Here is a 26,707-nt window from a genome sequence, read left to right as displayed (position 1 = left end):
TATTACTTAAACAAATATTTAATTAAATACATATTTAATTAAAAATACACACCTGTATATTTATTTTAAATAGTTATTTATTTTAAAGTAATTTTTATATTACTTAAAGTAATATTATTACTTAAAGTAATAATATTAATTTAATAAATATTTAACTAAATATATGTTTAATTGAAAATACACACACCTGCATACTTATTTTAAATAGTTATTTATCTTAAAGTGATTTTTATATTACTTAAAGTAATATTATTATTACTTAAATAAATATTTAATTAAATATGTATTTAATTTTAAAAGACACACATTTGTATATTAATTTAAAATATTTATTTAAAGTAGTATTTAGATTACTTAAAGTATACTTAATGTATATTTAACTAAATACACATTTAATTAAAAATACACACCTGTATATTTATTTTAAATAGTTATTTTAAAGTGATTTTTATATTATATATTTAATTGAATATATATTTATATATATATATATTTAATTGAAAATAAACACACCTGCATATTTATTTTAAATAGTTATTTATCTTAAAGTGATTTTTATATTATTTAAAGTAATATTATTACTTGAATAAATATTTAATTAAATATATAATTTAAAAATACACACCTTTCTATTAATTTTTAATACTTATTTCTTTTCAAGTAATATTTATATAACATACAGCAATATTATTACCACTACACAGCACTGAGTTACTCCGAGTGGGAGCCGCAGTGACCCCAGTAGGGATTTTTCTTGTTGTTTAGGAAGAAAAAACACCTTTTGGATGTTTTTTTAATCCTCTCCTGAACCTGTCTGTCATCGGGAGATGGAGTTGGAGGAATTCAAACCCTGCCATGAGCCCAGGCCAGGGATGACAGGAATTGTGAGGCTCTGAGTGATGTGCTGGGTGGCTGAGGAAGCCGTGCAGGAAGCCTGATATCTCTGCATTCCCATTAAAAGAAAATAATAATAATAATAATAATAATTTGAGGCTGTTGAAAAGCTCTGGCAGAGCTGGAAAACGCCTCTCATTTCCCCACAGACACAAAGCAGCCTCTGTTTTTGGGGAGATCAGCCTGGGTTTGGTTGGTCCCTGCTGAGGATGAACCCTAAATCACCCTAAATCCATGGATCTGCCTCCTGTGTCCTCGTTTCCAGGCTCAGGAACTCCTCCAGGGCTGTTCCAAGCTGTGTCCAAACCCCATGGCCATGGAACAGGGCAGGAGCTGAAGCGGGGGACATTCCTGGTCTTGGGGTATCCCAGCCCTTCTGGGCTTTCCCTTTCCTTTTTTCCCTTTCCCTTTTCCCCTTTCCCTTTTTTCCTTTCCCTTTCCTTTTCCCTTTCCCTTTTTTCCTTTCCTTTTTTCCCTTTCCCCTTTTCCTTTTCCCATTCCCTTTCCTTTTCCCTTTTCCCTTTCCCTTTCCCAACCTTCCCTTCCCTCCCTTCCTTTTTCCCTTTCCTTCCTCTCTCCCTTGGACCCTCACAGTTTCCCAGCTCCAACCCCAACCTTCCTGGAGGATTTCCAGCACTCCCAGCATCCAGTGCCCCCCATTCCAGAGGCTTTGAGGATCATTTCTCTCATCTCCCAGAAATACCTCCCTGCTGTTCCACCAACACCAGCTTTGGGATGACAGGAGACCCCCTGGGAATTCCAGCAGCCCTGACTCTACTCCAGGCTTTTCCAAGAGGTGCTTCCCTGGAGAGAAAGGCACCAGGGAGAGGAAACAACAGCGAGGAATAACAAGGAGAAAAGCAAAGAGAAACAAGGGGTGGGAAATTCCTGCCCAACAATTGTCCCTAATGAGGTTTGACTGTGTTAATGAACTGGGATGTGCCGTGGAGAGCTGGAGCTGCTGCTCATGGAAGGCAGCCAGGGAGGAAAAAAAAAAATCTCATTTTCTCTGTGAACCTGCGGATCAGAGCAGGTCTCTGAGGCTTGGAGGGCAGGATCTGGGGGGATGGGAAGCTTTTCAGAGCCTGGGGCACAACCACAGGGGAATTTGGTTCCCATGAACTGTCTGCCTTCCTTCCCTCCTTCCTTCCTTCCTGCTTTCCTTCCCTCCCTTTTCCCTTCCCTTTTCCCTTCCCTTTTCCCTTCCCTTTTCCCTTTCCTTTCCTTTCCTTTCCTTTCCTTTCCTTTCCTTTCCTTTCCTTTCCTTTCCTTTCCTTTCCTTTCCTTTCCTTTCCTTTCCTTTCCTTTCCTTTCCTTTCCTTTCCTTTCCTTTCCTTTCCTTTCCTTTCCTTTCCTTTCCTTTCCTTTCCTTAAATTTCCTTTCCTTTCCTTTCCTTAAATTTCCTTAAATTTCCTTTCCTTTCCTTAAATTTCCTTTCCTGAAATTTCCTGAAATTTCCTTTCCTTTCCTTTTTTCCTTTCCTTAACCTTCCCTTCCCAAATCTTCCCAAACCTTCCCTTCTCCTTCTCCTTCTCCTTCTCCTTCTCCTTCTCCTTCTCCTTCTCCTTCTCCTTCTCCTTCTCCTTCTCCTTCTCCTTCTCCTTCTCCTTCTCCTTCTCCTTCTCCTTCTCCTTCTCCTTCTCCTTCTCCTTCTCCTTCTCCTTCTCCTCCTTCTCCCTTCCCAAACCTTCCTTTTGACCCTTCTCCCTTTCCCTTTCCAGAGTTAAGGTGCCAGAGGAGGTGGCCAGGGATGGAAGAGGACCAAGCTTTGCAGTGGAAGTTTTAACCTGGGAGCACAAGGAATCCCTTCTATAGCTGGTCACTTTTCCTGATTTTTTTATAAAAATAGAACTCCTGTGGCTTGGATATTTAAACCCAGGGTCTGGACATTTAAATTCAGGGACTGGATTGCAACTAAACAGAGGAAAAATGCTGCAGACAACCCTTGGAACTCTGTGTTAAACTCAATGTCTCCCACTTGTTTCTTCATGCCATTTTTATTCCTGGAAGTTTTATTCCTGGGAGCACAAGGAATCCCTTCTATAACTTCTCCCTTTTCCTGATTTATTTCTAAAAATAGAACTCCTCTGGCTTGGATATTTAAACCCAGGGTCTGGATATTTAAATCCAGGGACTGGATTTCAACTAAACAGGGTAAAAATGCTGCTGTGACAACCCTTGGAATTCCTACTACAGTTTCCAGAGCCAGGGCTTGGGAGAAGGATGGACAGGGGTGGATATTGGCTGGCACAGGGCTCAGATGTGCAGGAATGAGAGATGTTGAGCCAGCTGTGGGATTCCCTCATTTTCCCTTTGGACACGATTTCAACACACTTGGAAAAGGGAGTGTCCCAGTTTTCCACAGATCCTTTTCCTGCCATTGGAGGGAAATAATCGAGACTGGAACAACTTCCACCAGTTGCCTCCGGTTTAAAGCTGAAACTCCGCCAAGTTGCTGCTTGGGAATCGTTCAAACGGCTTTAGTTGCCCTTCCTGAAGGCCAGGATTCCCAGGAGGACCCTTCCTGAAGGCTGGGATTCCCAGGAGAACGTTTCCATTCCAGGTGGTCACGGGGCACCACGGGAAACAGAGTCTGGGCACAGCCCAGCTCCAGTCTGAAGTCAATCAAAGGGATATTCCCAAATTTATCTCCCCACTGGAAATGTTAAGAGCCATTTTTAACCCTATAACAATAAACCCCCTATTTTATATAATAACCCTCTTATTTTTAACCCTCAAAATAAAACCCAAGCAGGAGGCAGAGATTTCCCCCAGAAGACAAAGGGTTCTAAGGCGCTCCAGAGGATCCAAAGATGTGTTTTTGCAGAGGAAGAAGTGGGAATGAAATGTTCTCAGGGATCTTTTTTTAAACTCAAGGGTCTCACAGACCTCAGAGGGACAAAATAGCAGAGAAATCCAGGGAATGGGCTCAGCTCCACCCAAGCAAACCCAGCCAAGATCTGGATCCACAGTGGATTGTCTGGTTCCAGATCCACAGATCCGCCTCCTTTATGGACCTCACTCTCCCAGAAACCTGTGGGAAGCTCAAGGCCCTGATGGGATGAAAACACCTGGATGTTTTGGAAGATGTTGCTCAAGCTCTGATGGGGAATTTCACCCCAGAATCTGTTTATAATACAATAGAATCATGGAGTCATGGAATGGTTTGGACTGGAAGGGACCTTAAAAAGATCTTTTTCCACCCCCTGCTATGGACAGGGACACCTTCCACTAGCCCAGGTTGCTCCAAGCCCTGTCCAACCTGGCCTTGGACACTTTCAGGGATCCAGGGGCAGCTCTGGAGGTGCAAAGAGGACCACAACAGGCAGGGAAGCTGAAGAAGTCTTGGGACAACCAGGTGTTCCCTGTCCATGCTTTGTCCATCGAGGTGGACTCAACCCTTGGCAGGTTCTACCTCCAGACCAGCCTGGTCTTTCCTCAGTTCCCTTCATCACCAACTGCTGACCCTGAGTGGTTCTCTCACATCCTTGGCATGTTCAAGGTGGCACCAACAGCAAGGAAATCCAACCTGGGGGAGTTCCTGCAAATTTCCATGCTAATGGAATCATGGAATGGTTTGGGTTGGAAGGGACCTTAAAGATCTTTTTCCACCCGCTGTCATGGGTGGGGACAACTTCCACTATTCCATGTTGTTCAAATCCCATCCAACCGATCCTTGGACACTTCCAGGGATCCAGGGGCAGCAGCAGCTTCTCTGGGCAGCCTGTTCCAACATTTTCCTGGCTCTGTTGACTCTTTCACCCGGACAAATGCCTTTTTCACCTCATTCCACGTGCAGATGTGCCCAAGTTTATCCGTGGGAGCCCTGTGGATGTGGGAATGTGACCAAGAGCACCGATGACCACACAGGGAACCCCTTTTATCCCACGAATCCTTCCCCATTAGCACCTAAATTAAAGTCTGCCTGCACCACCAGCCAAGAGGGAGCCCAAAAGAGGAGAGAGAAGATTGATTTTGTGCATATTTTAAGTGCTCTGCAACTGCCAATGTTTATTTGGAGGAAAAATCAGAGTGAGAGGGAAGCGTTGAGGCTCCAAATGAAAATAACACATGGAAATACATCTCTTTTATCATCGAATTATAGATTAAAATAGGAAACAGGGGGGAATAGAGAAACATATATCTCTTTGTGGAGGCTTTCTGTAACAATCACCATAAAATAACGTAGCAGGTACCTGACAGCTTAAATAAAGATGGGAGCTGAGGCTCCTATCGGCACATTTATCTCCTCTGATCCAGACAGAGTAAAGAGGCATAAAAAGCTGGATAATCACATCTTTCCTGCTCACCAGCTTCCAAACCAGAGGCAGATTTTATACTCAGTTACTCCACAGAATGTCAACATTGTTAGAAAACAAAAGCACCATGAAGGAACACTTTTTTCTCTCCTCCTTCACTCTTTTTTTCCCTCCTCCTTCACTGTTTTTTCCCCTCCTACTTCACTTTCTTTCCCTCCTCCTTCACTCTGTTTTCCCCCTCCTGCTTCACTTCTTTCCTTCCTCCTTTGCTTTTTCCACTCTTCCTCCACTTTTTTCCCTCCTCCTTCACTCTTTTTTCCTTCACTCTTTTTTCCCTCCTCCTTCTCTTTCACTCTTTTTCCCCTCCTCATTCACTCTTTTTTCCCTCCTCCCTCACTTTTTCTCCTCTTCCTCCACTTTTTTTCCATCCTCCTTCACTCTTTTTTCCCCTCCTCCTCCACTTTTTTCCCTCCTCCCTTTCCCTTTTTTCCTTCTCTTTCTTCCCCCCTCCTTCATTTTTTCCTCCTCCTCCATCACTTTTTTCCCCTCCTCCTTCACTTTTTTCCCTCCTCCCTCACTTTTTCCACTCTTCCTCCACTTTTTTCCTCTCCTCCTTTTTTCCCCTCCTCCTCCACTTTTTTCCCCTCCTCCTTCACTCTTTTCCCCTTCCTCCTTCACTATTTTCCTCCACTCTTTTTCCCTCCTCCTTCACTTTTTTCCCTCTTCCTTCACTCTTCCCCCTCTTTCTTCACTCTTTTCTCCCCCTCCTCTTTCCCTCTTTTCTCCCTCTTCCTTCCCGTTTTTTCCCCTCCTCCCTCACTTTTTTCCCACCTCCTTCGCTCTTTTTCCCCCTCCTCTTTCCCACTTTCCCCCCTCCTCTTTCCCACTTTTCCCCCTCTTCCTTCACTCCTTTTTTCCCCTCCTCCTTTGCTCCTTTGTTTCCCCTCCTCCTTCACTCTTTTTTCTTCACTCTTTTCCCCTTCACTCTTTTTTCCCCCTCCTCCTTCATTCTTTTTTCCCCTCCTCCCCCCCCCCTTTTCCCCCTCCTCCTTCACCCTTTTCCCCCCTTCTGATATTTTATGATTTCAGCATCATATGCAACGGGGCAGATCCCAAACTCTGCCCCTCTGGATCAGCCCCTGAATCTGTGGGGGCAGCAGGACACAAGGTGAGGGGGATGAGCACACAAATCACCTGCAGAGAAGCAGAGAAAGCACCAATTCCCTTAATCCCTGCCCTTCCCTGTCCCAGGAGCTGTTGGGAGTTGCCAGCTATCAACCATTCCGTGTTGGGCCATCAACCTCTGGCACCCAACATGTCGGGTGGAGAGAGCTTTGTGTCCCATCAGAGCTCAGCAGCACGTGGGAGGTGCAAACAGAGCCACAACACACTTTGAACCAGGCAGGGAAGCTGCCAAAAAATCTTAGGACAACCAGGTGTTCTCTGTCCAGATGGACTCAACCCTTGGCAGGTTCTACCTCAACACCAGCCTGGTCTTTCCTCAGTTCCCTTCATCACCAACTGCTGATCCTGAGTGGTTCTCCCACGTCCTTGGCATGTTCAAGGTGGCACCACAGCAAGGAAATCCAACCTGGGGGAGTTTCTGCAAGTTTCCATATTAAGATCACATTGCTCCTCTGTCTCCAAAGATTAGCCCTGAACCCACAGAAGGTTCTCACTTTGCCCTTTTTTCTCTGGACTTGTAGGCTCCAGGGATTGCCTTGTGATCCCAGGAAGATGTTTCCTTGGCTCTCTGCAGATCTGCATCACTTTACTGCCTACCTGGGAAAAAAACAAGGACCTGGATTTCTCCACCTCCTTCCACACACCTTTTCTGCTGTGAACTCCACTGACTTTTCCCCCAGTGATCAACACCAGGAGTTCCCTTTTCCAAAGCAGATTTCCCCTCAACCTGTGGGATCTGAACATCTTCTCAGTCTTCAAATGAAACAAGGGCAGCTTGGACAGGCTTGGAGCACCCTGGTCTGGTGGAAGGTGTCCCTGCCCACGGCAGGGGGTTGGAAGGAGATGATCTTTCATGTCCCTTCCAACCCAAATCATTCCATGATTCCGTGATTCTCTCTAATCTCCCCAGGGGGCTCCAAAATTCTTGGGGGTGGACAGACTGACAGACACACACAAGATTCATTGTCCCAGGAAACCAGAGGCAGAAGAACAACAACGTTAACTTATTTACCTTCAGTTGAACCAACTGATTAATTCCTACCAGCCTGAAGGGTTTTCTCCAGGGAAACCTGTATTTGGCCACTGGATTTGTTGTGAGAAGACAGAGTTCTTGGCACTTGCTTGAGGAGAGAGGGAAGAATCTTGGCAGCAGCAACCCACATTTTTTTTGGAAAACATTCACTTCCAAGTCCCAGTACGAGGGAAGGTGACAATGAGAGTGATTGTCCACGTGTGGCTCGGAGCCAACCCCTCAGGCAGGTCACACCAGAGCTCCTGCCTTTCTCACCTCCAGCTCCAGGTAGTTCAGGGCCAGGACTGAGGGCAGGAGTTCTCATTCCTGGGAGCAGGGAGGATTTAGGAGATGGAGAGGGTGAAATGGGGTTTAAGGGCCCACAAACGGGGCTGTTCTGCTGGAGAGGAGGAGCCACCTCCCCAAATATTAACAGGCAGAGCCCAGAGCCTGCCCAAAATCATCACCCACCACTGAGCCACCTCCCAGCTCCACCACCAAATGGCCATTGGTTGGCCAACTCCATCTTCCCATGGCACCTTCAACGTGAATGTGGGATATCTGGGATGCAGGGAAAAAGGGGGAGTGGGAAAACTTTGGCCAAGCCTGGATTCCAAGTGCACCAGGCAGCAGAGCGACCCTGTGCCTACTGACACTGTCCCTGTCCCAAAGGCTAAACCCAGGCCCCTGGTTTAGCTCAGGGACACCCCCAGGACATGCAGATCCTGCACCATTTATCCCTCATGCCCACAACTCACAAGTCTCCCGAAAAAAATCCCACCCGGCCTCAGGCCCAGCTCAAACCGAGCCCCTGCGACTCCTCTTTCCGTCAGAAACCAGGAAGAAAAAACAGCCCGAACTTCTCACTCCAAACTTCTCCCTCTCCCTGCCTCCTGCTGTTGCTGTGTCCCCTCCCCTCCCTGTCTTACAGGAGTGTGACTAATCCTCTCCCTCCCCTCTCGCTGTTACCTTGAAGGTATTTATAGAGCGGGATCGTGTTCCCTCCTGTGCCTTCCTTCCCTTTTCAGCCCTGGATAAGCAAAGAATCCTCAGGCATCTCTCACGTGGCTCATCCTTCCCGAGGTCGTGCTCAACCCAAGAAAGGTTTTACTTCTTGGAGAGGACACTTCAGGCTCTCCAAGAAGCTCCTGATGGGCTTGTTTTGCAAACACAAGCCCCTGACCCCTTGCCGGCTCCGTGTGAGTGTTGGTTCCCACACACCTGCTTTAGGAAAAAGGGGATTTAACTGTTCCTGCGAAATCAGCCAGAACTAAATAACATTTATTTCATGTTATCTCAGGTCACTGCCAGTGTCTTCTGCCTCCTGAGCTGGGAGCAGCGTGAAGGAAGACGAATGTAGGGGGTTGAAAGGGATTAAAGTGGAACGTGTTTGTCCAACATCCTCTGCAGGTTGCCTGAGGGACGGGCAGTGCCTGCAGGGAAAGGGTGGCCTCAGTGCTGGGCCTAAATTAGTTCATTAATGACATTCAAAATGCTGGTCCAAATGCCCCAGAACTGCCTCGTTCATGTCATTAAACTCCCTTAATCCATGTTATTAAACTCCCTTCCCCTTCAGAGCGGAGCAATTCCTGGCAAACCCACCGGGAACAGGTCTTGGTTCGTGGTGTCTCCTGAGAAAAGCCCAGGAATTGCCTGGTTGGCCTTGGCCAAAACCCCCTCAGGGATTTTAACAGGCAAATTCCCATTGCTCCAAAGGCTCCTGGGCACTGTGTGACCCCTGTGACCCCCAGAAGAGTCACCAAGTCCAGGTAGTTCCAACCAGGAAACAGCTGGAAATCTCTTGTTGGATTTCTTCCTTCCTCTTTAAGCCACGGAAAAATACGTTCCCTGGGAAAATCTGGGGGTTGCAAGTAGAAAAACAAGGCAGTAAATGATGTTTTAATCTTATTTTCTTTTCTTTCGTGGTTTTTTTAGCTGGATAAATTGAAATGATGGTTCCTTGGCTGCTCCCTCCCATCACCTCCCTCCAGGTGCTTTCTTGGAGGACAAGAAACCTTGGTGGCTCAGGTTGGGCTCATCTCATTGAACTCAGAGTAAAATCAAGGAAAAATCTGAAATTATCACCTTGATTTGCTTTGTAGCCCTTGGAAATAACACCAATGTGCAGAGAGGGTAAATGTCCCTTTGGACTCGTCTCCAGGATTGAAAGGAAAAGCTCAGGAGAGCAGGTGAAAACCAGGAGTGGTGAAACCTTCCATCTCCTGCTGGGACCATCCCTGACCAGTGGGTGGGCAGAGGAAAAATGGGAAACAAATTCCATTCCCCCTCCTGTCCAAGGCCCCTCTGGGAAGCCCATTTTCTGTTTTCTGAACAAAAGCAGGTGAAACAAAAGAGGAACATCTGGGCCTTTATTTCAGCCCTCATTTTTCTTCCCCTGGAATTATCTTTAATAAGCACTTTATTTTCCCCTCTCTATCTTTCATTTCAATTTTTTTCCATCTCTGATTTGTCACTGTTGTTCCAAAGCCAAATTGCACAAAAAGCCCAGTATTTTTTTTCTAGGAAATGAGCTTCTGTTTTCCAACCTTGCTCTTCTGTCAGAGACTTTTGCACCCCTGAATTAAAACCCTTCGACAGAGCACATCCCTAATCCCAGGACAAGGCAGGATCACTGATCCCTGTGTGGGGAATCTGGGAAGATTTTCAGAGCAGATTAATCCCTTGAACTCAGTTTCTGTCTGAGCACCAAAACAAGAGCTTGGTGGGTTGTAGGCCCAGCAAAAATTCCCATTGTTCCTGAAATTTGGATCCCTGCTTCCCACAAACACCAACAGCCCGGCTTAAACCCTGGCTCTGCCTCACAGGAATTTCTCTTCCCTTAAAAATATCCTTATTTTACACCGTGGCACACCAGAAACAGGTGCTGTAATTCCTCATCCCACGGGACAACATCCAACTCACGGATTAAACACTTCTGGGGGGAATTCACCAGATTCCTTTTTGCTGTTTGGGGCTTTTTTTTTTTTTTTGGTTCCTGTGTTTGTCAGTTTGTTTTTTTTGCTGCAGCCCTTCCATTATAATTAAAATTATTGGTCCTGTGATACCATCTAACGACCTCAATTAGAGATCTGCACCCCCTGGAGTCAGGTACTTAATTACTCCCAGGCTTTCCAGCTTTCCAGAACACATTAAGGATTGGCCTGGCTGGGTCTGGAGGGGGGAGGGATGAAGCAATAGCAGGAGAGGGAGATAAATTCCCATCATTATTCCCAGGAGGGTGGTAACTCTGAAGCTGCTTTTCCCTGGATATGTGTCCACACTCCACACTGATGGATGAGTCCCCAAGCTGTCACTTCACCTGCAGCCTCACATCTCCTTTTACAGGCAGGAGAATTCAACCCTTAGGGCTTCCCTGGATCCAGAACATCCCTCAGACCTTTACAGTCCTACACTTTTCCTCCTCCCAGCTCCTGGATTCCCTGTTAAGCTTCATCTGCATCTTCTGTCCAACACCTCAGGAGCCTCTTCTCCTCTGCTCCAGGGAGAAGATTCAGACCAGATCCAGACCAGAACCAGCTCAAGACCTTCTCCAGTGTCTGCCTTCCCAAATTTCTGGCCCTGATGGAAAAGCCTTGCAGTGCAAGTTGAACGAAGTTCCCAAAACAGCAGGAGAGCTTCCAAGGCTGTATCCTAGAGGAAGTTCCTCATCTGCATCTCAGGACACTTCCTATAATTTTTCCCTCCAATTAACATCCTAAATGATCACAAACAGGAGACAAAATTTCTAATGGAATAGGGACAATCAGGAAATCTTCTGGGAATGTGGCACCCCACCACCTTTCAGGAGTTTCTCAGGGCAGCACTTGTGGTTTTAAGGTTTGCTGACGAGTCCCCAGGTGATCCCACCAGCTTCCCAAAGGGAATCCTGCTCTTCTCCCTTCCTTGGAGTAGCCAGATGTTGTCCAGGTTGAAATCAAAGCTTTTATGCACAGAATCACGGAATCATGGAGTGGTTTGGGTTGGAAGGGACCTTAAAGACCATCTAATTTCTACCCCCTGCCGTGCTCAGGGACACCTTCCACTATCCCAGGTTGCTCCAAGCCCATCCAACCTGGCCTTGGACACTTCCACGGAATTATTTAGGTTGGAAAACACCCCTGAGATCATTGAATCCAACCATTTCACATTTTTCCTGCATCAATTCCCTGTCAAAGAGCGAGTCCCACAGTCCTGCCCAAACCTGGGGGTTTGGGGTGCTGAGGCCTTCGGTACCACAACCACACCTCATCCATCAGGAAGGTGTTGTATTCCCAGCTCACAGCTCCAGTCCTTCTTCATTCTACCTCCCTGCAAGGCAGAGAACACGTTCCCTTGGAGGTTTTTATGGACTGTGAGCACCCTGAGCACCTTTCCCACCCCGGAAGGAAAGCTCTGCTGGGATGACTCCAAAAGATGCCGTGGCTGTGACAGGCAGCCCAAGGTGAGCACTCTGCCTCTCCAGAAACCTCTCAGCACCTCTCAAGGTTCCCTCACCAAAAAGAAGAAACAAACCTCTTGGTAGAGGAGGGGAAAAAAATGTACAGTGAAGAAACAAACCTCTTGGGAGAGGAGGGGAAAAAAAATGCACCGTGCAACTGCTGTAACTCGTGTCAAATCAACCAAACCCCTGCAAAGAGGAGGGAATTCCTCACTCAGGTAAACTCAGCCTTTCTGAGGCTTCACACAAACAGGTGACAAGTGATTTTAATTCATTCCAAAGCCTATCTAATCACTCAATGCACAGGTTTTTGTTCTGTTCCCCATTAGGAGGTGGCAAACACGTTGTCTTCACCCCCAGCCTTTGTTAGGAAAGGTTGTATGTGTGGATTTATGTCAAATATCAAAGGGAGGCACCAGGCAGCAACAAAGAGGAAAAATGCCCAGGGGCAGATGCAGAACATAAAAATCACAAAATTAAAGAATCATAAAATCATAAAATCCCAGAAGAACAGAAGGGTTTGGGTTGGAAGGGACCTTTGAGACCACCCAGTTCCACCCCCTGCCATGAGCAGGAACACCTTTCACTAGAATGAGCAAGGGACAGGAAGAAATTAAAGTTGTAATCATGGTGGAGGTGACAATTATGGGGGGTCCAGATTGGGCAGCAGAGAAAAAAAAATTAAAGCAAAGCCCTCAATAAAGGCTGGAACAGTAAAAGGAGACAAACTGAGAAATTCAAACCCCTTTTTGACTGATTTGTGTCAAGTTCTCACAGAAAGGACCACGTGAGCTCTGCACAAGTGGTGGCACAGACACCAGGGCTGCTCCAAAAAATTCCCAGCCATCATCCAAGTGAAGGCTCCCTTCCCATGAGGCTGGAGCTGCCCTGTGTTTCCCTGGCTCCAACTGATCCAGGAGGATGGGATTTCCCAGGTGGCCTCTGCAGAGGCCACACTCGTTTCATGCAAAGTTTGGAGCAAAGCCTGATGGTTTTACAGGGATTGTGTTCAATTCACCACCTCTCAAGGCCTCCTGGAGCTCTCCTGAGACCTGGCCTGAACTTTTGCTGGGTCCAGCTCAGCTCTGAGGCTCCAGGATTCCCGAAGTTGTTCCTGTTGCTGCCCATCTGAAGAGCCGAGCGCTTCCCACAGGCACTTCCAACCCTTGGGGGGTTTGCAGGAATTACTGGCTCAGCTCCCTGGGGGCAGAAAAGACCTGAACCACGAGCTCAGTGTCTCCTGCTGCACAAACCACCTGCAGTTAAAGCCCTGCAGCTCAGACAGGAACATTAAAGCTGAGTTTTAACTCCAATTACACACTTGGTCTTTGGTTTTCCGCTGTACAAGTGACAGGAAGAGAGGAGGAGAAAGCAAAACCCACCTGTTTCTCAGGTCTTAACTCACAGCCCTTCGGCATCTGGAGCTGTTTAAAAACTCCCATCCCAAAGGCATCCTGGACTGTCACCCCCCTTGGGGGGAGGGAATAGATGACTGAGCCTGGGGCTGTATGAACTGCGAGCAATCTGATCCCCCTTTTGGAAGAAACTCCAGGAAACCTTTCCCATCCCTCCCTCCTCACAAACCAGCTGCCTGCACTTGTGTGTCAAAGAGCCCCTTCCAACCCACGTGTCAGCGTGGGGAGTGCTGATAACTCTGCCAGAGCTCCCAGGGAGGAATCACAGGCAGGATTTTCCAGTTGGATTCTGTAAATCAAAGCCACGGCACAACCGGTGTCGCCGTACCTTTCATGCAAACTGCTTCCCAGACGGATTTGAAGAGGAAAATGGAATCATAGAATCACTTAAATTGGAAAAGGTCCCCCAGGCCATCGAGTCCAACCATCTCCAGCACTGCCAAGGCCACCACTGACCCGTGTCCCCAAGGGCCACAGCCACAGGGATTTTAAACCCCTCCAGGGATGGGGATCCACCACTGCCCTGGGCAGCTGTGCCAGGGCTGGACAAACCTTTCCAGGAAGAAATTTTCCCCAATATCCAATCTAAACCTCCCCTGACACAGCTTGAGGCTGTTCCCTCTCCTCCTGTCCCTTGTTCCCTGGGAGCAGAGCCCGACCCCCCCCCGGCTCCCCTCTCCTGTCAGGAAGTTGCAGAGCCAGAAGGTCCCCCCTGAGCCTCCTTTTCTCCTGTGAAAGAAGGAGATGGATTCTCATGGAAGTAGGAGGAAAGAGATGAGACTTGAGGGTGGCAGGGTGTGACCAGGGCACTTCTGAGCTGGGATTATGTATCTATTCCAAGATATCCAGGGAAACACTATTTTTCTCTGTGAAGGCCACGAGGTTTATTCACTCTCTCCCTCTCTGGGGGTCATTCATTCCTTCAAGCCACAGGCAGCTCAATCCCAGTTCTCCCAACAGCTCCAGTCTGGTGGACCAGAGAGTGCAGGAGACAACCAGGACACTCCAGAGGTGTGTCCATGCCCTGCACCTTCATGGATGCCATTCCCAATGGAAGGGAAGGATGTGTCACTTCTGAGTGACTGAAAGAGGACTTCTCATCATATAACCATGGGACACTTTGGGTTGGAAGGGACCTTTTTAGGGTCATTTAGTCAAAAATCCCCCGTGATGGGCACTGACATCTTCAACCAGACCAGGTTGCTCAGAGCCACATCCAGCCTGGCCTCGAATGTTTCCAGGGATGGGGCATCCACCACCTCCCTGGGCAGCCTGTGCTGGGGTTTTCCCATCCTCATTGGAAAAGTCTTGTTTACCAAGACTTACTTGACTTGCCTCAGCTCTGGCGAGATGCAGGAAGATGCCTGGGAATATCCATGAGGATAACAACCTTTCCTAACACCCACCCAGCTCCCCACAGCTCAGCAGCAGCTGTGGCTTCACTTGGGATCAGACCCAAATCCTGGAGGGCTCACAGGGGGTTTAAGTGTGGTGTGACCTTAGAAGATCCCTGTTTTTCCTGAACACTCATTTTTTTCCCCTGGGACATCCCCAGGTTCTCCTCCAGTCAGGATAAATGGAGGCTTCACTGATGGAAACTCTTCCTGCTCTCCCTAAAACAATCCTTGTCCTGGACACTCCCCCTGCCCGCTCACACCCAGCTTAGCTTTCCTCCTTTTCCACCTCCAGGACCAAATGTCCAACCACACTCCACTTCCCACCCTCCCTCTTCAAACTCATCCTCTCAACCAGGATGTTCTCCCAGGAATCCAGTCCCACCAGAGCCACATTTGAACCTTGGAAGCCGTGATGGACAAAGAGGTGAAGGCACCACACGAGGAGGTGGAATTGTCCTCCCAGCCCTATTCCCTCTCCCACTATCCCAGCTCCCAACATCCAGGATTGAAGTTCACTGCCAGGAGGTGTTGCCAGAGGGGGTTTTGACAGATGCTTTTGAAACAAGGGAGCAGCAGCTTGACAGGAACAAGCTTTTCATAGTTTTCTTCCTTTTGATTTTTTTCCCAGTGAAATGTGTTTTTCCGAAATAAAAAAAAACCCACAACTCTTTTAGCAGGAGAACTACCTTTCAATTTGTCCTCTTTCACTTCTGGGCTGAGAAGAAAGAGGTCATTTATATATTTTTTAAGGAAGCAGAAGGAATATAAAGTCCACTAGAGGGAAAAAGAAGTCATGGATATCTCGGGAGCAGGGGGACTTTCATCAAAAAGGTGGCAAACCCGGGCGACATTACGAGTCATGTTTAAAAATGACCAAGTGGAAAGTTATAAAAATGAACAAGCCTTGTGTGGAAAATGATGAAGGGAATTTCAGGAACCATACAAGTCATCTGTGAAAACTGCCAGGAGAGCAGGGAAGACGTTTCTGTCTCCAAAAGCAAAATAAAACGTTACTCGCAGTAATTCATACTAATTATTAGCCTTAAGTAGTACTAATTTTTACCCAGCTGTAATTACTATTTAAGGCTCTGGGGGGAAAACAAAAAAAAAAAAAAAGGATTTTCTGGATGTGGGAAGATCCTTGCAAAGGAATTTGCAGAGTGTTTGAGGGCAGCCTGTTGAGGGAGAAGTTTTATTTCTCCTCTGCACCGACACGGGGAGACATAAATATCCCATTCCTATTGATGCAAATAACGGATTGCTCCTGTCAGAACTGCCAAAGCCTCTAATTTAAGGAGCATTTCCCTCTCTCACATGCACAGATGCATTTTTCAAGAGGTTTGGTTGGTTGTTTTTTTTTTAAGGTTTTGCTCTTCTCCTCCCCCCCCCCAGGATCTGAGTTCCCAAACCAGGTGAAAAATCCACCGGCTGATCTCCGGTGTTTGATTTCGTCCATCAGGAGCCCGTGGGAAGCACATGCCAGGAATTATGGAAATGGCTGCGTGAAGGAAAACTTGCCAGGGAGGGAAAGGCAGCAGCTGTGGGCAGAAGAAAAGCCAGATGGCATTGGGGGATCCTGCCCTCCATCCCAAAAGTCCAGAACTGCCTCTGGATCCCATGGGGACCTCACAGCAAACTCCGGCTTCCAACTCTGCCCAGACTTTCCTTCTCATCCTTTCATTGTCATTTTGTTAGTGTGCCCTCTGAGATCTGAGTGCTTTGGGGGTGGTTACAGGTATAAAATTAATTCTATTAATTATACTCTTTGTATTTAACTCTATCAGTGCTTTCTAGAGAGTGGATTTTCCATAAAGTCTTCCCATATTCCTCACCGCGGTCGTGTGAGAGGGATTTTTAGCCAATGTCACCAATCCAAGCAAGTATCTGTGACAATCCATGGGGACCTCACAGCAAACTCCAGCTTCCAACTCTGCCCAGACTTTCCTTCTCATCCTTTCATTGTTGTTTTGTTAGTGCAGGGATTGATGTGTCCTCTGAGATCTGAGTGCTTTGGGGGTGGTTACAGGTGTAAAATTAATTCTATTTATTATACTCTTCATATTTAACTCTATCAGTGCTTTTTAGAGAATGGATTTTCCATGAAACCTTCCTGAATTCCTCACCACTGCCCTGGGAGGGGGGTTTTCAGCCAATGCCTCCAATCCAAGCAAATATCAGGGGACACCACGGCAGCAAAATGAACTTCCCCAAAGCCATGTCCCTGTCCCCAGCCGTGTGCTCCCATTCTGTCCTTGCTGCTGGCACTGACACTCCTGTGGCTGCTGGAGAGACAGGTCAGGGAGCTGATCTGGCTGAAAAGAGCTCGAGGAAAATAAAAATAGTGCTCCAAACCTCTAAGTTTCCTGCTCTGGGTCACCCTGAGCTGGGGATGAAGGGGCAGCAGGAGTTTTCCAGCCAGGCTGAATGATGGTGATGCTGCAATCCCACCTCAGAGAGCCCTGATCTCTCCCAAGCCCTGCCTCCCACACTCAGGATCATCCCAAAAATGCCAGGGGGACGCACACATCCCCCAAAGCAAGGTGCTCCCACTGCAGCCCACATGGCTGGGAATGGAGTGGATGGAGCCGGGAATCGCCAGCTTTGCAGCTGCCACCTCCAGCCTGGCACCCCCAGTCCCTGCAGGGACATCTGAATGCCCATCCACGACAAAAACATCCCCAAAATTATCTGGAGAGCAGGCTGAGGGCATCCAACAGCACCTGCTGGGGTGGGGCTGTGCCTGCAGGGGTCAAATGCCAGCTCAGGGATGAAAAGGTCCTTCTGGAGACCTCAGGATCAGGGGGCCAACAGGGGAATAGAGGCTGATGGTTTGCTCTGGTTGGGCTGGAGGTGATGAGTGTATCCCAGACACCTGGCCCCTGTTCCCAAGTGCTTGGCTAACAATGGAAAACCGGCCATTTGCTCCTTTCTCCAAGTCCACTCTCTCCGGGGGAATCAATCGGGCTCCCAGGCGGTCGATCAGTGAGGCGTCAATCCAACCGCTTGGAAAACGCATCCCGAGGGACCTGGACTGCCACCCAGAGGTCCTGGGAGCCCTACAGGGAAAAATGCCCAGCTCTGAGAGAGGCTGAGACCTCCCCCAGCCCAGGGCACAGCCCCTGAGGGGCACAACCCTCCCAGCCTGGGGTATCTCCAGCTCCCGGCGCTCTCCAAACCCCTGGAGCAAAGCATTCCCTGGCTGGAGATGGTCCCTCCTGGGGGGTCCAATTCGTCTCCCTTCCCTCTATCCAGCCTTTGGGACTTGGAAGAGTTGCTGCTGCTGACATCTAGTGACAGGGAGAGCCGGCGAGAGGAATCACCTGCAGCTCTGACACAGCCTTTCCCACCGAGGGAAGATCCTGCTCGGGGGGTCTTTCCCGGGAGACGGGCTCCCAGCAGGAATACTGGGCGTGCAGGGCGAGCCGCGACGTCCCAGCCACTTCCATGGATCCCAAGACCTTTTCCTCCCCCAGCGGCCACCGGCGCATCCCCACTCCCTGCCTTCCCAAAAAACCTTTCCCGGTCTCTGTAAGCACAGGCTCAACCTCGGGGTTGGGAAGCACAGGGAGAGGGGGGAATAAAATCCCCCAAGGGGAAGTGTCGGGGAGGGGAAAAAAATCCCCCGAAGGGAGGTGTCGGGAGGACATCCAGGCAGTTCCCAACCCCTGTAGCCTCTTCACCCACGGTTCTTTCTTCCCGGGAATTCCGCGCAGGAGAAGTGCCCGCTCGGAGCTAAGGAGAAGGAGGATGCGAGCGGGATGCTCAAAGCTCGGGAGCTGCAGATTTCTCCGCGGTATCCCACTGGGGTCAGCGCCTCCCAGCCACGCCAGAGAAGCAGGGACGACTTTGGAGCATCCATAGGGATCGGGGGAGGCATCTGGGGTCCTTAGTGCGAAAACAAAGCCCTGCGGACGGCTCAGTTTTGGGGGGCGTGAGGAAATCTGTAGCGGGAAGCTCCGAACGGACACACAGACACACGCAGACAGACGCCGGGGTCGGGTCGGCGCTCAGGACGCGGTGCTGTGATGACAGCACGGTGACAGAGCCGGGGCTGCCCCCCCTGCCCCCCAAACCCCGACATTTTCCAGCCTGGGCAGCACCGCGGGGGCTCCCGGCGCTCTGCAAAACCCGCCTCTCCCCCCCTCCCCAGCGCGACCCCTCCGAGCTGCTCTTCCCGAGCGAGAAATTCCTTAATTCCCGGGGTAAACCGAGCCCTTCCCGCGGCAGACAGGACTATCCGGAGCGACGGGAGAGAGAGCAGAGCAGAGCAGACAACGCGAAGCTGGTGCTCGCAGAACCGCGGAACGCTTCGGGTTGCGAGGGACCTTCAAGCCCATCTCCTTCCACCCCCTGCCACGGGCAGGGACACCTTCCATTCCACCAGCCCAGGTCGCTCCCAGCCCCGTCCAACCCGACCTGGGCGATGCTGCCCCGGGGCTTGTCACCGCTCCCGGAGCGCTGGGGAGGGTCAGACCCCCCGAAATCCCCCCCTCCCGAAATCCCCCCGCAACCCACCCCCGGCACAAAGTTGTCCCCCCGCGGCGCCGCTTTACTCACCCAGGAGGACCAGGGTGCAGAAGCAGAGGATGCCCCTCATCCTCCCGCTCGCCACGGCTCGGCCCCGGCGACTGGGCTGGGCTCGGACCCCCGGCCCGGCCCGGCGCGGCTCGGCGGTGCCGGAGGATGCGCGGAGGGCTGGGCAGGGCGGGAGGGATGGAGGGAAGGATGGAGGGATGGATGGATGGATGGAGAGGGAGGGAGGCGGCCCCGCAACCCCGGCTCGGCCCCCCCGGCCCGAGCGCTCACAGCGGCCCGGCCCCGCTCCGGCCCCGGGGCATCCCCGCGCCGGGCACCGCGGGGGCCCGGCCCATCCTCCGGGGCTGCTCCCGGGATTTGATTTTTAATTATTTTATTCCTATTAATTAATTTTTTCCTCCTTTTTTTCCCCCTCTCTCTTTTTTTTTCCCTTATTTTTTTCCTATTTTTGTCCTTTTTCTTTTTTTTTTAAAATTAATTTTTTAGGGTGGTTTTTTTTTTTTTTCTTCCTTCTCGCTCGCCAGCAAAAAACTTCTGGCGGCGGGCGCAGCTCCGCCGCCTTCCCCGGGTCGCCCCCGCCCCGCCGCGGCCCCGTGGGGAGGGGCTTGGTGGTCCGGCCCCCTCCTCTCTCCTCCCTGGCCCCGCATCCCTGATCTGCCCCGGCAAGGAGTGTCTCGTGCTCCTGTCCCTAGGACACGACCCCTTTCAGCCTCTTCAACCCCAGGGTGTTTTCTTGCTCCCCCTGGAGGGTCTCGGCGTCCCCCACCCCTCCAAACCCTTCCCATCCAGATGACAGACCAGCCCCATCCCCACGGTACCCGTGTCCTAATCTTGGCTCTCTGCTGGCAGTGACACAGCCCTGAAGTCCTGGGCGATGTCCCACCACCCCTCCCAGCCAGGAGACCTTCCATTAACCCCCTGCACTGGGATGACCTTCCAGTTCTCCTCCAAAAACCTCCGTAAATTCAGGTTCTGATGCTCCGTAACTCCCCGTGCCGCTACCTGCACCCCTTTCCCGTGGAACACTGCTCCCTCCCCACCATTCCCTGGGGCTTCCCCCACCTCCCGGCATTCCCCGCCTTTAATCTCCATATCCCAGCAGGTGACTCTGTTTTGGGAAGGCCAGCTGGCTCCTTAATTTTTATGATGAAGAGAGAGCAGGTTTTTCACTCCATTTCATGCCTGGAGTCCCCGAGACACAGAATGCAAAGTGACACCTTGAGGTTCCCCAAGTAATGAACTGACTGATGGAGCAGGAAAAGCCTCATTCCCAAGGCAGTATCCTGTAAATATGAGCACCTCTGGTCCTGCTCCTAACACAGGTTTGCCCCTTCCCTTCTTCCCTTCCCTTCCCTTCCCTTCCCTTCCCTTCCCTTCCCTTCCCTTCCCTTCCCTTCCCTTCCCTTCCCTTCCCAAACCTTCCCAAACCTTCCCAAACCTTCCCAAACCTTCCCAAACCTTCCCTTCCCTTCCCAAACCTTCCCTTCCCAAACCTTCCCTTCCCTTCCCTTCCCTTCCCTTCCCTTCCCAAACCTTCCCTTCCCTTCCCTTCCCTTCCCTTCCCTTCCCAAACCTTCCCTTCCCAAACCTTCCCTTCCCAAACCTTCCCTTCCCAAACCTTCCCAAACCTTCCCTTCCCAAACCTTCCCTTCCCTTCCCTTCCCAAACCTTCCCTTCCCAAACCTTCCCTTTCCTTCCCTTCCCTTCCCTTCCCTTCCCTTCCCTTCCCTTCCCTTCCCTTCCCTTCCCTTCCCTTCCCTTCCCTTCCCTTCCCTTCCCTTCCCTTCCCTTCCCAAACCTTCCCTTCCCTTCCCAAACCTTCCCAAACCTTCCCTTCCCTTCCCAAACCTTCCCTTCCCTTCCCAAACCTTCCCTTCCCAAACCTTCCCTTCCCAAACCTTCCCAAACCTTCCCTTCCCTTCCCAAACCTTCCCTTCCCTTCCCTTCCCAAACCTTCCCTTCCCAAACCTTCCCAAACCTTCCCAAACCTTCCCTTCCCTTCCCTTCCCTTCCCAAACCTTCCCTTCCCAAACCTTCCCTTCCCTTCCCTTCCCAAACCTTCCCAAACCTTCCCAAACCTTCCCTTCCCTTCCCTTCCCAAACCTTCCCAAACCTTCCCTTCCCTTCCCTTCCCAAACCTTCCCAAACCTTCCCTTCCCTTCCCTTCCCTTCCCTTCCCATACCTTCCCAAACCTTCCCTTCCCTTCCCAAACCTTCCCTTCCCAAACCTTCCCTTCCCATCCCAAACCTTCCCTTCCCTTCCCTTCCCTTCCCTTCCCTTCCCAAACCTTCCCTTCCCTTCCCAAACCTTCCCTTCCCTTCCCTTCCCTTCCCTTCCCTTCCCTTCCCTTCCCAAACCTTCCCTTCCCTTCCCTTCCCTTCCCTTCCCTTCCCTTCCCTTCCCTTCCCTTCCCAAACCTTCCCTTCCCTTCCCTTCCCTTCCCTTCCCTTCCCTTCCCTTCCCTTCCCTTCCCTTCCCTTCCCTTCCCAAACCTTCCCAAACCTTCCCAAACCTTCCCAAACCTTCCCAAACCTTCCCTTCCCAAACCTTCCCTTCCCAAACCTTCCCAAACCTTCCCTTCCCAAACCTTCCCTTCCCTTCCCTTCCCTTCCCTTCCCTTCCCTTCCCTTCCCTTCCCTTCCCTTCCCAAACCTTCCCTTCCCTTCCCTTCCCTTCCCTTCCCTTCCCTTCCCAAACCTTCCCTTCCCTTCCCTTCCCTTCCCTTCCCAAACCTTCCCTTCCCAAACCTTCCCTTCCCTTCCCTTCCCAAACCTTCCCTTCCCTTCCCAAACCTTCCCTTCCCTTCCCAAACCTTCCCTTCCCTTCCCTTCCCTTCCCTTCCCTTCCCTTCCCAAACCTTCCCAAACCTTCCCAAACCTTCCCTTCCCAAACCTTCCCAAACCTTCCCAAACCTTCCCTTCCCTTCCCAAACCTTCCCTTCCCAAACCTTCCCTTCCCTTCCCTTCCCTTCCCTTCCCAAACCTTCCCTTCCCTTCCCAAACCTTCCCAAACCTTCCCTTCCCTTCCCTTCCCTTCCCTTCCCTTCCCTTCCCTTCCCTTCCCTTCCCTTCCCTTCCCTTCCCTTCCCTTCCCTTCCCTTCCCTTCCCTTCCCTTCCCTTCCCTTCCCTTCCCTTCCCTTCCCAAACCTTCCCAAACCTTCCCTTCCCTTCCCTTCCCTTCCCTTCCCTTCCCTTCCCAAACCTTCCCAAACCTTCCCTTCCCAAACCTTCCCAAACCTTCCCTTCCCAAACCTTCCCAAACCTTCCCTTCCCAAACCTTCCCTTCCCTTCCCTTCCCTTCCCTTCCCTTCCCTTCCCTTCCCAAACCTTCCCAAACCTTCCCAAACCTTCCCAAACCTTCCCAAACCTTCCCAAACCTTCCCTTCCCTTCCCTTCCCTTCCCTTCCCAAACCTTCCCTTCCCTTCCCTTCCCAAACCTTCCCTTCCCTTCCCAAACCTTCCCAAACCTTCCCAAACCTTCCCAAACCTTCCCAAACCTTCCCTTCCCTTCCCAAACCTTCCCTTCCCAAACCTTCCCTTCCCTTCCCTTCCCAAACCTTCCCTTCCCTTCCCAAACCTTCCCTTCCCTTCCCTTCCCTTCCCTTCCCTTCCCAAACCTTCCCAAACCTTCCCAAACCTTCCCAAACCTTCCCAAACCTTCCCAAACCTTCCCTTCCCAAACCTTCCCAAACCTTCCCTTCCCTTCCCAAACCTTCCCAAAACCTTCCCTTCCAAACCTTCCCTTCCCAAACCTTCCCTTCCCAAACCTTCCCTTCCCAAACCTTCCCTTCCCAAACCTTCCCAAACCTTCCCAAACCTTCCCAAACCTTCCCAAACCTTCCCAAACCTTCCCTTCCCAAACCTTCCCAAACCTTCCCAAACCTTCCCTTCCCTTCCCAAACCTTCCCAAACCTTCCCAAACCTTCCCTTCCCTTCCCTTCCCAAACCTTCCCTTCCCTTCCCTTCCCTTCCCTTCCCTTCCCTTCCCTTCCCTTCCCTTCCCTTCCCTTCCCAAACCTTCCCAAACCTTCCCAAACCTTCCCAAACCTTCCCAAACCTTCCCAAACCTTCCCAAACCTTCCCAAACCTTCCCTTCCCAAACCTTCCCAAACCTTCCCTTCCCTTCCCAAACCTTCCCTTCCCAACCTTCCCTTCCCAAACCTTCCCTTCCCAAACCTTCCCTTCCCAAACCTTCCCTTCCCAAACCTTCCCTTCCCAAACCTTCCCAAACCTCCCAAACCTTCCCTTCCCAAACCAAACCTTCCCAAACCTTCCCTTCCCTTCCCTTCCCTTCCCTTCCCTTCCCTTCCCTTCCCTTCCCTTCCCTTCCCTTCCCTTCCCAAACCTTCCCAAAACCTTCCCTTCCCTTCCCTTCCCTTCCCTTCCCTTCCCTTCCCAAACCTTCCCTTCCCTTCCTTCCCTTCCCTTCCCTTCCCTTCCCTTCCCTTCCCTTCCCTTCCCTTCCCTTCCCTTCCCTTCCCTTCCCTTCCCTTCCCAAACCTTCCCTTCCCTTCCCTTCCCAAACCTTCCCAAACCTCCCAAACCTTCCCAAACCTTCCCAAACCTTCCCTTCCCAAACCTTCCCAAACCTTCCCTTCCCTTCCCTTCCCTTCCCTTCCCAAACCTTCCCAAACCTTCCCAAACCTTCCCAAACCTTCCCTTCCCTTCCCAAACCTTCCCAAACCTTCCCTTCCCAAACCTTCCCAAACCTTCCCTTCCCTTCCCTTCCCTTCCCTTCCCTTCCCTTCCCAAACCTTCCCTTCCCTTCCCTTCCCTTCCCTTCCCAAACCTTCCCTTCCCTTCCCTTCCCTTCCCTTCCCTTCCCTTCCCTTCCCTTCCCTTCCCTTCCCTTCCCAAACCTTCCCTTCCCTTCCCTTCCCAAACCTTCCCAAACCTTCCCTTCCCTTCCCTTCCCTTCCCAAACCTTCCCTTCCCAAACCTTCCCTTCCCTTCCCTTCCCTTCCCTTCCCAAACCTTCCCTTCCCTTCCCTTCCCTTCCCTTCCCTTCCCTTCCCTTCCCTTCCCTTCCCTTCCCTTCCCAAACCTTCCCTTCCCTTCCCTTCCCTTCCCTTCCCTTCCCAAACCTTCCCTTCCCAAACCTTCCCTTCCCAAACCTTCCCTTCCCTTCCCAAACCTTCCCTTCCCTTCCCTTCCCAAACCTTCCCTTCCCAAACCTTCCCTTCCCAAACCTTCCCTTCCCAAACCTTCCCTTCCCAAACCTTCCCAAACCTTCCCAAACCTTCCCAAACCTTCCCAAACCTTCCCAAACCTTCCCAAACCTTCCCAAACCTTCCCTTCCCTTCCCAAACCTTCCCTTCCCAAACCTTCCCTTCCCAAACCTTCCCTTCCCAAACCTTCCCAAACCTTCCCTTCCCAAACCTTCCCAAACCTTCCCTTCCCAAACCTTCCCAAACCTTCCCTTCCCAAACCTTCCCTTCCCAAACCTTCCCTTCCCAAACCTTCCCTTCCCAAACCTTCCCTTCCCAAACCTTCCCTTCCCTTCCCAAACCTTCCCTTCCCTTCCCTTCCCTTCCCAAACCTTCCCTTCCCTTCCCTTCCCTTCCCAAACCTTCCCAAACCTTCCCTTCCCAAACCTTCCTTTCCCTTCCCTTCCCAACCTCCCCTTCCCAAAAGTCCCCTTTTTGTTCATCTTTTCTCTTCCCTTCCATTTCTATCCCTTGCCTTTTTGATTTCTCTTTTTCCTCCTTTCCCCCCTCTCCTCTCCATCCCTCCTTCCCTGTCTGTCATTTTAACCCAGAGGCTCCTCTGTGATGATCCAGGGAAGCCCCAGGATACTTTTCCCACCTTGCAGTACTCTTGGATATTCACAGGGAGAGCTTTTCCCCACTGCTGGCTCAGGGATTTTCACTAAACAGATATTTAAACACTCTGAAAAGGGTTGATTTTTTTTTTCCTCTGGAGCTGTTCAGGGTTCTTAACTCCCATTTCCTCGTGGCATCACCTCATTAATCCTCCAGCAAGTTCTCCAAAAAAAACCAGAGGAATTGCACACTTTTATTTTTCACATGTAAAACAGAGCAGGGAAATAATTCATACACCTTGTAGGTGTCACAGATCAAGCAGAAAACGCTCAAGAAAATAGTTTTTTTTTAATTATTATTATTTTTTTTTTTAATTTTCCCTTTTCTTTTCTTCCTGGCAAACCCAAAAGGAAAAGGGTGATCCCTGGCCTTCCTTTCCTTTTGAAACCTTCCAGCAGCGTTCCAGGCTGGAAGTGTTCGTTTAACAAGTTTCCTACTTGAAAAGTTGTAAATAAATGAATGTCTCGAACAACTGCATTTCACACCCAAAATGAGCATCTCCTGAGCTGCTCAGAGGGGGGGAAGGAAAGTGTTTAATAAAACCTCATTCAGAGTAAAAAAAAAAAGCTTATTCTGGAGCTGGTTTTATTTTGATTTCTCAAAGAAGAGTCTGATTATGTTTAAGCAAATTTCCGGTTGAAACATCAGCTGGGAAACCAGGAAAGTGATTGGATTTTTCTGATTATTGTTATTACTATTATTATTATTATTATTATTTATTATTATTATTAATTATTTTGCAGCGCTTTTTTAAATTAAAAATTAAATGTAATTAAAAAATTAAAAAATTTTTGAAGGAGCTGTTTGTCCAGGAAGGGGAAAAAAAAAATCACTGGAACAGATATGAGGTTTTGTGAGTTTTTTTTTTACAAATGGAAAAGATTTTTTCCCTTGGAAAATGCCTTTGCTTCCCTTAGGATTGGGATGTTCCGAGGCTCTCAGGCCGAAGGGGGTGAGCTGAGCTCCATCACCCACCCAGGGGTGGGTTTGGCTCAGAGAAAGATGGGAAGTGAGGATTTGCTTTCCCTGGCACTTCGTCCTCTTTTTGGGGTCTGAGCAGCAGGAAAAACTTTGAAATCAGGGAACCTGCAAGAAATTCCTGCATCCACACGGGAAAACATGGAGACCTCCTTGCTGTCCCCTCTTGGGCCAAGGACAAGCTACAACACCCTCCCTCCAGACAAGGAATCTGTACTGTGAAAGCCCCATTTCTTCCTCAGTTGGAAGAGAAAAAAAAAAACCAGCAGGAAGGTTTGGGAAAGGGGAAACTCTGGGAATAGACAACCCACCCCCCCCCACTTCCCAACCCACCAGGGAGGCATTTCCTGCCTTTTCTCTCTGGCTGTGGAGGCACCACAAGGGCCGAGTGTTGCACTGGGAAAAGCCACCCCAGAAGAGACATCCTGGAAATGCCGTGGAGAGAGAGGGATCATTGTTCCCTGCAGCCTGTATTTATGGGATCCGGGCTTTTTCCCTGATCCCAGGGTGGGTGTTGAGATGAATAAAGCACAAACCACTCCTTGCACAGGCCCCTCCTAAAAATTACCTGCTCCCTTTTCCTTACAAATGAGGCGAGGGATGGATCAGGCAGGTGGGAAAACATCCCATTGTTGTTCCCGTCTGGAAAAGCTGCTTCCCAGAGCCCCGGACAACACAACAACACTGAGTAAAGGCAGTGAAAAGAAGGATTGTTTGGGAAAATCCATGGAGAAATCACCGGGCTGATTGAAAGCAATGCACTTGGGAG

The 26,707-nt window shown here is 50.0% G+C and overlaps 1 protein-coding gene across 2 annotated transcripts in view; it reads right to left on the bottom strand.

Moving 5' to 3' along the window:
- The window catches only part of GFRA4 (GDNF family receptor alpha 4), an 81,358-nt gene extending 61,957 nt beyond the window's left edge, over positions 1-19,401 (bottom strand). The window contains exon 1 of one of the 2 annotated variants that reach the window (XM_032686510.1): positions 19,159-19,401. In XM_032686510.1, coding sequence (XP_032542401.1) covers positions 19,159-19,198 — 40 coding nt within the window. In that variant the 5' untranslated portion in view covers positions 19,199-19,401. Of the gene's footprint in view, positions 1-8,320; positions 9,016-19,158 lie in introns of those variants that run through there. The other variant, XM_032686512.1, reaches the window with a different exon arrangement.
- Between the last annotated feature and the right edge of the window lie 7,306 nt (positions 19,402-26,707).

This window comes from Chiroxiphia lanceolata, chromosome 4 (genome assembly GCF_009829145.1).
Source record: "Chiroxiphia lanceolata isolate bChiLan1 chromosome 4, bChiLan1.pri, whole genome shotgun sequence".
In the NCBI taxonomy this organism is placed as follows: Eukaryota; Metazoa; Chordata; class Aves; order Passeriformes; family Pipridae; genus Chiroxiphia; species Chiroxiphia lanceolata.
The sequence above is the reverse complement of the archived record's forward strand: the minus strand, read 5'-3'. Positions and strand labels throughout refer to the sequence as shown.